Source organism: Amblyomma mixtum, chromosome 10 (assembly GCF_055824585.1).
Source record: "Amblyomma mixtum isolate Tamu chromosome 10, ASM5582458v1, whole genome shotgun sequence".
NCBI classification, from domain to species: Eukaryota; Metazoa; Arthropoda; class Arachnida; order Ixodida; family Ixodidae; genus Amblyomma; species Amblyomma mixtum.
In genome coordinates, this window is record NC_143021.1 from 61,402,569 (window position 1) to 61,412,580 (window position 10,012).

The following is a 10,012-nucleotide window of genomic DNA, read 5'->3' on the forward strand; positions in this document are numbered from 1 at the left end:
TGCCTTCCTCCACGACGTTGCTGAGGTTATAGGTTTGTGCACCGTGGGAGGACCCTCTCCGGAGTATGCTGGCCCACATCACGTTCTTCAGTCAGTCAGAATAAATCCTGCCTTGCCGTCGGTTCAGAGGGATCTTCTGTCGGCCCTCTTGGCAGAATTTGCGGACTGTTTCGCTACGTGCTCGAAGGTCGGCCGAACTCCACTCGCCAAGCATCGTATCATCACTGACGACACTACGCGACCCGTCTGCCAGCGCCCATATCGTGTTTCCCCGGTGGAGAGAGAAGCCATTCAGAATCAGGTTGCCGAGATGCTTGCAGACGATGTCATTCAGCCGTCCACCAGTCCGTGGGCATCGCCTGTGGTTCTTGTCAAAAAGAAGGACAATACTCTGCGTTTCTGCGTGGACTACAGGAAACTTAACAGCGTGACCAAAAAGGACGTTTACCCGCTGCCCAGGATAGATGACGCGCTCGACCGATTGCGGAACGCCAGATACTTCTCTTCATTGGATCTTAAAAGCGGGTACTAGCAAATCGAAGTGGACGAGAGAGACCGGGAGAAGACGGCTTTCGTGACGCCTGACGGCCTCTATGAGTTTAAAGTGCTCCCATTTGGTCTGTGCTCAGCACCGGCCACTTTCCAACGCATGATGGACACTGTCCTCTCCGGCTTGAAATGGCAGTCCTGCCTGGTGTACCTGGACGATGTCGTTATATTTTCGCCCACCTTTGACCAACACTTGGAGCGGTTGCGCATTGTGCTACAAGCGCTCAAATCCGCGCAACTCACCATCAAAGCCGAGAAATGCCATTTTGGCTTTGAGGAACTTCGCTTTCTTGGTCACGTTGTCAGCGCACAAGGTGTTCGCCCGGACCCTGACAAGACTGCTGCCGTCTCAGGTTTTCCACGCCCAACTGACAAGAAGGCCGTTCGCCGGTTTTTAGGCCTGTGCTCCTATTATAGGCGCTTTATTCAAGATTTCTCGAAAATCGCGGAACCGCTGAACGCACTGACCCGTGACGACACGCCCTTCCTGTGGGGGACCGACGAAGAGGCTGCATTTGTCGAGCTTCGCAGCCGTCTGCAAAGCACTCCGATACTCGGCCATTTCGACGAGCATGCTGCCACGGACATCCACACTGACGCCAGCAATGTTGGCCTTGGTGCAGTACTGATCCAGTGGCAAGACGGTGCAGAACGGGTCATCAGTTATGCTAGTCGGACACTTACGCGCTCCGAGACCAATTATTCTACGACGGAGAAAGAATGTCTTGCAGTGATATGGGCCATCTGCAAGTTCCGACCGTACCTCTACGGACGACCCTTCCGTGTGGTAAGCGACCACCACTCCTTATGCTGGCTGGCAAGCCTCAAAGACCCCTCAGGACGCTTGGCTAGATGGAGCTTACGCTTGCAAGAATACGACTTAACAGTAGTTTACAAGTCTGGCCGCAAGCATCAGGATGCGGATTGTCTGTCGCGCGCGCCTATCCCAATCAATACCGAAGAAACCACCGATGAGTTTCCTTTCCTGGGCTCTGTTAGTACCACCCAAATGGCGCAGCTTCAGAGGGCGGACACGGAGTTGGCGCCGCTCATCGATTACCTCGAAGGCAGTGACGCTCCCATTCCGCGTGTTTTTCTTCGAGGGCTTCACACCTTCACTTTACGGTCTGGTGTTCTCTACAAGCGCAACTTTGCCAACAGCGAAGAAGTGTTCCTACTCGTCGTACCATCACAGCTGCGGTCTGAGATCTGGAGTGCCTGTCATGATGCACCATCCGCCGGCCACCTTGGAGTCAGCCGTACACTCGCGCGGATTAGACAAAAGTATTATTGGCCCAGGTTACTCCCATCGGTGCGGGCCTACGTCAAAACATGCCGTGAATGCCAACGTCTGAAGACTCCTCCATTGAAACCGGCCGGATTTCTTCACCCCGTCGATCCACCGAAGACCCCTTTCCATCAAGTGGGCATGGACCTCCTTGGCCCATTTCCGAAGTCTTCGTCTGGAAAGCGTTGGATAGTCGTTGCGACTGACTACCTCGCACGGTACGCTGAGACCACGTCTCTTGCCAAAGGCACTGCTGCTGAAGTGGCGCAGTTCTTCGTCCACAACATTGTCTTGCGTCATGGAGCACCCGCCGTTGTTGTTACTGACCGGGAACTGCTTTCACGGCCCGCTTAACCCAGTCCGTGATGACTCTGACGCACACGAGCCACCGACGTGCTACGGCGTATCACCCGCAGACAAACGGGTTGGTAGAGCGACTCAACCGCACACTAGCCGACATGCTATCAATGTACGTTGACGTCGAGCATCGAACTTGGGACGCCATTCTGCCGTACGCAACGTTTGCGTACAACACCGCCCTGCAGGAAACAACCCGACTGACCCCCTTTCAGCTTGTCTTCGGTCGCCAGGTGACCACTCCGTTGGATGCTATGTTGCCCGTCGACCCGTACTGCGACTCAGACGCTGACATCGACGTAGATACCTTCGTTCAGCGTGCTGAGGAAGCGCGTCAACTGGCCCGCCTGCGCATACACCGTCAACAGGAGGCTGACGCCACTAAGTACAACTGTGGACGCCGTTTCGTCAGTTATGCTCCCGGCGACCTTGTGTGGATTTGGATACCTGTTCGTCGCCGCGGGCTCTCTGAAAAGCTGCTGCGCCGATACTTCGGCCCTTACAAAGTAGTGCGCCGCATCAGTGATGTGACTTATGCAGTTGCTCCCGCCCCGACAGCTTGTTCATCGCGCCGGTCGCACCGAACTGAAGTCGTACACGTTGTTCGCATGAAGCCTTACCACGACCGGCTACCTGACTGAACTGCGGTCCACTGCAGCTGTGTTCTACCCTTTCGCTGACTTTTCACTCCCAGCCGCATCGTGTCGATGCTGCAGAAGAGGGGGGCAGTGATACATGCATTCGAAGAAGAGACAGAAGTAGCGCATGCGCTAGAAGAGGAAGAAGTTGGTTGGCTCTCTCGCGCGCGCTCGAACCACTAGGGGACCGCCGCAGGTTTTTCGTCTCTGCGCGGGTGTTCTTTTTGGCGCTGCACGCTACAATATATTAGCTATGTGCTCCGAATTGACTTTTTTCTCGTGCTTCGTTGCTCATGTGTGTCGATGTACCACTGCCTTCTTAATGTTTGCAGATAGCTAATGTACATAAAACATCGTTATTATAATAAATACCATGTTGAAAAAAAGAAAACGTGCAGTGGCCTGGAGGTTAAAGCATCTGCTCACATTTGGGATCCTGGTTCGATCCTCAGTGCTGCCAGGTTCCCGCCAGATTTTTAATGGGTTTAAGATGTCCTCCGGCCTGGTACTCAGGTTTTTTTGGGGTGGAATGCTTGGAAAAGGGTCTCTGACTAACCCCAAGACGCAATGCAAGAAACTGCTCTTTTGACCTAGAGAACACTGCTGTCATCAAGGGGTGGTATTCTCCCGGTGTCGCCTTTTGCGACATGTCGCATTCGCTCTTCGCTGATTGGCTCGAGCCGCGGTGACGGCGGTGTGACGACACAGATCTGCCTTCCTGCTACGTCATCGTGACGTCACCCCAATTTACTACGCTTAGTCTAACAACGGAATGCGCTGAAGCGATTTGCGCTGGCGACGGGCTACGAAATTGATACTAAACGCCAAGGATCCCACTCTCCTTGCCTGGTTTTTGAGTTGCGAAGAAGAGTGGCGTGTCCGAGGACATCGCGACCAGTTTGCCTTGGCCGACGAATCTTGTCGGCGGCATTACCGGCTGTCGAAGAGCACAGCACTGTGGCTACCATCTGCTGAGCCGGACTGCCACTTGCCATGCGAACTTACTTTGCGCCGTCGTAAACAGACGCCGAAGCAGACGGTGCCCGCTGCGACGAGATGGCCTTGGCAGCGCTTGCGCTCTCGGCTACATGACCCTTCAAGGCGTTTTAATGCACATTAGTGCAGCGAAACAGTGTCTGCACGAGCCAAAGAAGATTTGAGCAAATAGACTGGAGTCCAGTTTATGAGGTTACAGATCCTGACAAAGCATATGATATATTTATAAGCATCATAAAACCGGTATATATTGAATGCTTCCCATATCGAAGCACCAGAAAACCAAAGAGTGCTCGCAAGCCATGGATAAACAAAGAATGTTTAAAGATGATAAAACACAAAAACTACCTTTATAATTGTTTCATTAAGAATAGAAGCACTGATGACTTTCTTATATTTAAGGCGTACAGAAACAAGGTGACATCATTTCTGCGTCAGGCAAAGAAAGAGTACTTCCATAGTCTATTCAACAAGGATGTTCTGAAGCGAAGTGATAAAGTATGGAAACAAATTAATACCATTATTAACCCATCCAAGAGCATTAATGAACTGGAAGTCATGATAGATGATGAGACGTTATCAGGAAAAAAGCTGGCTGATTCTTTTAACGATTTCTTTGTGTCTGTTGCGCATACTATTCATGACCCTACTTGCATGAGATATCTTGGTCAATCGAACTCGTTTACCGCTTTATTACCGCTTACCGTTTACCGTTTACCGCTTTATTATGCGATGCTTTAATAGCCTCAAAAATAGCAAGTCGAAGGACGTGGATGGGTTCCAGATCCAACCGTTCAAACATGTAATTGATGTCCTTTGTCCTATGTTAGACCATGTCTTTAACTGCTGTTTCGCCCAGGGCACCTTTCCTAGTAGAATGCAAACTGCGAGGGTCATCGTAATTCATAAAGGAGGGGATACTAACAATTTATCCAATTACCGTCCGATATCTATACTCCCGTTATTTTCCAAATGTTTAGAAAAGCTGTTACATAGCAGGATTCTAGGTTTTTGCGAAAAGCATAAGTTGATCACACCCAGTCAGCATGGATTTAGGAAATTACACTCCACTGAGACCGCTCTTCTTACACAGAAGGAGCTGATTTTAGAATCTTTCGAACACAAAGAACTAACACTAGGCATTTTATAGATTTTTCTAAGGCATTCGATCGCGTTAATCACGAAACCTTACTACTAAAACTAGACAGATATGGCTTCCGAGGTTGTTTTTATAGTATCATTAAATCATATTTAGAGGCCTGAATTCAGCAGGTTGTGATTGATAACACACTATCTGACCCCAAGCATATTGCTGCCGGCGTACCCCAGGGTAGCATACTCGGACCGCTACTTTTTAATCTCTACATTAATGATATTGTAAACATTGACCCTAACACAACTTTTGTTATCTACGCTGATGACACCAGCCTATTTTTCAGGGCACCATGTGTATCGAGTCTGGAAGTAAATGCTACGAGGTCCCTACGTTCGCTACACCACTGGTCACTTTCCAATTCGCTGAATATCAATATAAGCAAAACAAAAGCTGTGCTTTTTAGACCCCGTAATAAGTCTGTTTCTGAGTTAACGTTATCACTCGGTTCATCAAAAACACACGTCTCCTCTTCCGTTAAAAGCCTTGGTGTCACATTCCACGAGAACTTATCTTGGGATGTTCATGTTGATAATACAGCTGCCAAAATTTCAAGAGTAGTAGGTATCCTCTCCAAGTTTCGGTACTACTTTCCACAATGCATAAAAAAACTTTTGTACGACTCTTTGTTCACCAGTGTTATAACTTATTGTTTCTTAGTCTGGGGTACAACCACTGTCTCCAATATTACAAAACTCCATGTACTACAGAAAAAAGCAGTTCGTGCAATTAACAACATTCCAAATGATGCACACACCAAACCTGTCTTTGAGGCATTACACATTGTACCTATTGTGCAATTGTACTCTGTCCTGCTGCGCAAAAAGTACACATCAAATATTAATCAAGGAACTGCATTCCTCGCTGATTTGTCTAGACTAACATGCAGAGAACGCCCCTACAATACGCGCATCGGAGACAACTGGTATTTACCGCGAACGCGAACTAACTACGGCAGACAAATGCTGTCCTACAATATCCCGTCCATTTTAAACAATTTGTGAAAAACTGTCATTAGTGAAGAGTAACAGCATATAGTTTCTTTCTTTAGTGTACTAACTCAGCCTGCTTTTATGCCTTCCCTCTTTACGTGATATGTTTGATGGTTATGTGTTTTTTTGATGCCCTGAACGTGTTCATTTTCGATACAATGTGCTTATGTTTTAAATATGTCACAGGCATAACATATAATGTACCGTTGTGTGATTGTGAGTTTTTGTGAACAATGTAGTTGCTGTAGGGGGCGGGGACCTCCGTCAAGCCTCTATAGGCTTTTTGTCCCCGCTCCCCACATCCTTGATGTGAAAATAAACCTGATTGATTGATTGATTGATTGATTGATTGATTGATTGATTAAAGCAATGTGACGACTTTTACAAACCTACAACTGAACATTAGAGAGTTTTAGTATTGCGGGCTTTGCGTAATTGCGTGCATAGCGGGTCCAGAGTGCGCATGCACAGAATGCTAATGGGGAAATAGCGTTCGCGTACGAAGGCAATCGGCAGTTGCGGCTTTTGCGCCCTTAGCGTGAAAACATGGCGGCGTCCTTCCAGGTGAGAGCCGCCCGCTTCAGCCAATTCAGCAGTCCTTGTGATTCCGGTCGGCATGTTTACCGGCAAGTACTGGTGTTGTTGCTTTTTGCTATGACTTACCTTGCTTCAACGATAAAGTTTAAGCTGCAATTCAGCCTAGTTTTTGAGATACGCTCTCGATTCTGGAGCGCGCAAGCCTAATGGGACCTCCAGCTACACTGCTACCGTCTGCAACTGCCTGAAACGCAGCCGAAACCTAGCACAACCGTCCGGAACGAAACAAAAATAGATTTGGAGCTTTTTCGCGGTGTTTTATAGACTTAAATGAAGTAAAGCGAGTTTATATTAAATTTGCAAATGTTTTTGAACATTAGACGTCATGTGATGGCAAATGTTCTTGCTATCAAAGATACGAAACTACTGCTGCTAGTGAATCAGCAGTGGTAAATTGTCGCTTCTCAGAGTGAATGAAAGCACCGCCGACGAAAGTGCAGGCGGCGTTTTCCGCTTCTTCGAGCAACTGTACGCACTTTTTTTAGGCCCCGCCCTAATGCGACATGTCGCAAACGGCGTCACCGGGAGAATACCACCCAAGAAAGGCAAACAATGTGTTAGACGGGAAATCATGGAATTAGAACAAACTGCCAGCGACGGCCAAGGCTAACACAGCACGGCTTCCACAGCCGTCTCGGACAAAGAGCTGAACTACTTAAAGGTGCACTGAAGAGGATTCTGAACTTGTCTTTTTGCCGCGGGAACTTGACGTACACGTTCCCAGCATTCTTAGGAGCTGCGACTTATTGCCTTGTGTGGCCGATTTCCTCAATTAAATCTAACTAACGTCCGGCTCCCGCCTTTTTTTTTGAATTCGGCCTCATACGATGGGCGGAGTCTACCAACGCGTCGAGTGCCTTTCAGCTAGTTCCGTGGAGGCTTGCCGCTCCGTCATCGGCGGAGTAATACGTAGTAATACGCGGAGTGACTTTTGAAAATGCGCACGTTGTTGGCCGAACTACGTTCAGCCATTTGTGTTTTTGTAAGCCGATGAGATGGACATCGACGATCTCACAGAGCTTGAAAGAGAGATTCTTCGGCGGACGGCAGATTTAGGCGCCATCTCTTACGATAGTACGCCTTTGCGCGATACGGCCGAAGGTAGCAGCAGTGGCCATCCGTCCGGCCGTACCACGGACGAAGACTCGGACGCCGATGGCTCCGAGGACGGCTGGCAACGAGTGGGAAACGTGGACTGGTGAGTGATATGAACTCTATTATGCTCGTGGCACGCATCGCTGACATTCGTTTTCTGCGAAGGTGCCAGTGCGACGGCTGCGCTGCCATGCCGACAGCCATCGAGAACGTCTGCTGCCGGGAATGCCCGTTCGCCGTTAAAAAGCAGCCGGGACACAACTGCATCACAGCGCACCCCGAGTTCGGGTATCTTTGCCTGGACGAGGGTGTGCTGCAGCTTGCATATTTAAACATGCGGCATTACCGGCAGCCAGGCATGGGCGACACCGCGAACGAGTAAGTACAACTGCAAGCTTCACGGATTGCGTAATAACGCGACCGGTGCTAGCTCTTGCAACTACGTTTATTGACCACAGTGCGATCTAAAGCGCATACGCATGCGGTGCTGTTCTATTTAAAAAAAACGACAGAGAATGCCTAAAACTTCGTATACAGTGCGGAATCACGGTGTGCTATGGCCATAACCACTGCAAAAGACTGCAGCTGTCCACTGCGCAAACAAATGGGATCAGGATAGTTTGCACTGACAAAGCCCATTACTGTGCAGGAGACAGACTCATTCTCCTTTCAGGAATTAGATTACGAGCTATATAGCATAAGAAGCATGGAACCTTTTTTTTACCTTACATGCTGTCATTTTCAGAAAAAGGAACCTTATTTAGTTTCAGGAACGGCTGAAAATAAGGCAGACCTTATTGACTGCTAGTCTAATACATGTCCGGGTTCAGGTACGTCGGGATTTTGGCTGGTTTAAATTTATCTTTATTGCAGTTGGCAGCAACTGCTGAGCCAATTCGAAATTTCAAAGGAGATTGTCCTATCAGAAGTGGGCTTCTGGCACCTATATATATAAATTTCCTTAGTTGCAGTGATAACATAAATACTAGTAAGTGTGATGAAAAGTGTGCTTTTGGAGCATTTAGCAGAGTTGTAGAACTTGGTTCCCATATATGGAATTGTACATAGTGTATATTGCCGCCCAACACCTATCCTTTCTTACTATCGCTCCCCCCTTTCTTTCCCTCTCCCTGTCCTTTTATTCTCGCTAGCCGCAGCTCAGGTTTGGATGGCAGATGCCGCGGCTAGCAACATCGTTAGCTTCCATTGTTATTTTTTTTATTATCAATAAAGAGCCACTAGCAACAACAAGGGAGGTCAGCTTGAGACATCTAGAAAAGAGTGAACATTGGGCCTCAACCTTGGTGTGCATGCTTACTCAAGTCACCATTGTTTAGTGTAGTTACAGGAATGATTGTTTTTGGTTCAAATGAGTAAATATGCAGAACAGGCACTCTTCTGGCTGAATTAAAAAAATTAGGAGGCGGCTAGGGGTCAGAACATTCTGTCCCCTCCCGACTTGGATGCGCATCTGATCAACTTCATCCTGTGTACTGCTTGCTACATCTAATCATTGGCATTGTTTCAGGCACTACCGGTTTGCTGCCTACAGGCAGTGTGTGCTCTGGCTGTGGGGGCGGCTTGGGCGCCACAACAGAAGGCCCCTGCCCTCCTGCATGGTGAAGGCAATAAGGGCAAAATATCCTGCTGAAAACCATGTAGGTTTTCAGCTTGCAACTCCTTAAAGCGGGTAGACGACGACGACGACCAAGAGCGTGGGAAGAGTAGAAGACGACAACGAAGTTCGGACTGTGTTCTCGGTGCCGCTAGCAGCTGTTCTTTCCTATTTGTAAATATATTCTTTCCCGCAACATATTTGGTGGAGGTGCGGCTTTCCCCTACGTCTACCAACGACGGAGCACCGCAGCGGCCGCCAGTTGCCTTCCCTCATCATGACCCAAGACGCCTCCCAGCAAACCTCAGCCCCGGCCATGACATCACTCGTTCTTTCTCACCCTTGTGACCCTGGGACATTTTCTGGTACCGACAACACTGACGTCGACGACTGGATCAACATGTACGAGCGAGCGAGTACCTACAACCGCTGGGATCCGACCCTTATGCTCGCAAATGTAATATTCTACCTAAAAGACACTGCCCGGGTCTGGTATGAGACCCACGAAGACCATCTAACCAGCTGGGACGTGTGCAAAGAGAAACTCCGCGAATTGTTTGGACCGCCGCTCGGCCGAACACTTGCTGCTAAGAAGGACCTCGCCTCCCGAGCTCAAACATCTACGGAGTCCTATGTGTCGTACATTCAAGATGTGCTGGCCCTCTGTCACAAAGTTGACACCAACATGCCCGAGTCTGACAAAGTCGGTCACGTGTTGAAGGGAATCGCCGA

The 10,012-nt window shown here is 48.8% G+C and overlaps 1 protein-coding gene across 1 annotated transcript; it reads left to right on the plus strand.

Moving 5' to 3' along the window:
• Window positions 1-7,473: 7,473 nt before the first annotated feature.
• On the plus strand, window positions 7,474-9,518 carry LOC149325918 (uncharacterized). Its single transcript, XM_089563877.1, has 3 exons — window positions 7,474-7,768; window positions 7,831-8,043; window positions 9,194-9,518. Exons 1-3 carry the CDS (start codon window positions 7,566-7,568, stop codon window positions 9,348-9,350), a joined length of 573 nt encoding a protein of 190 aa, XP_089420003.1. The 5' UTR covers window positions 7,474-7,565; the 3' UTR covers window positions 9,351-9,518.
• Window positions 9,519-10,012: the final 494 nt, after the last annotated feature.

Coding starts and splice junctions, on each gene's coding strand:
- LOC149325918 (XM_089563877.1), top strand. CDS start 7,566: ATGGACATCGACGATCTCACAGAGCTTGAAAGAGAGATTCTTCGGCGG. Junction 7,769..7,830: donor CGAGTGGGAAACGTGGACTG/GTGAGTGATATG, acceptor TTTTCTGCGAAG/GTGCCAGTGCGACGGCTGCG. Junction 8,044..9,193: donor ATGGGCGACACCGCGAACGA/GTAAGTACAACT, acceptor GCATTGTTTCAG/GCACTACCGGTTTGCTGCCT.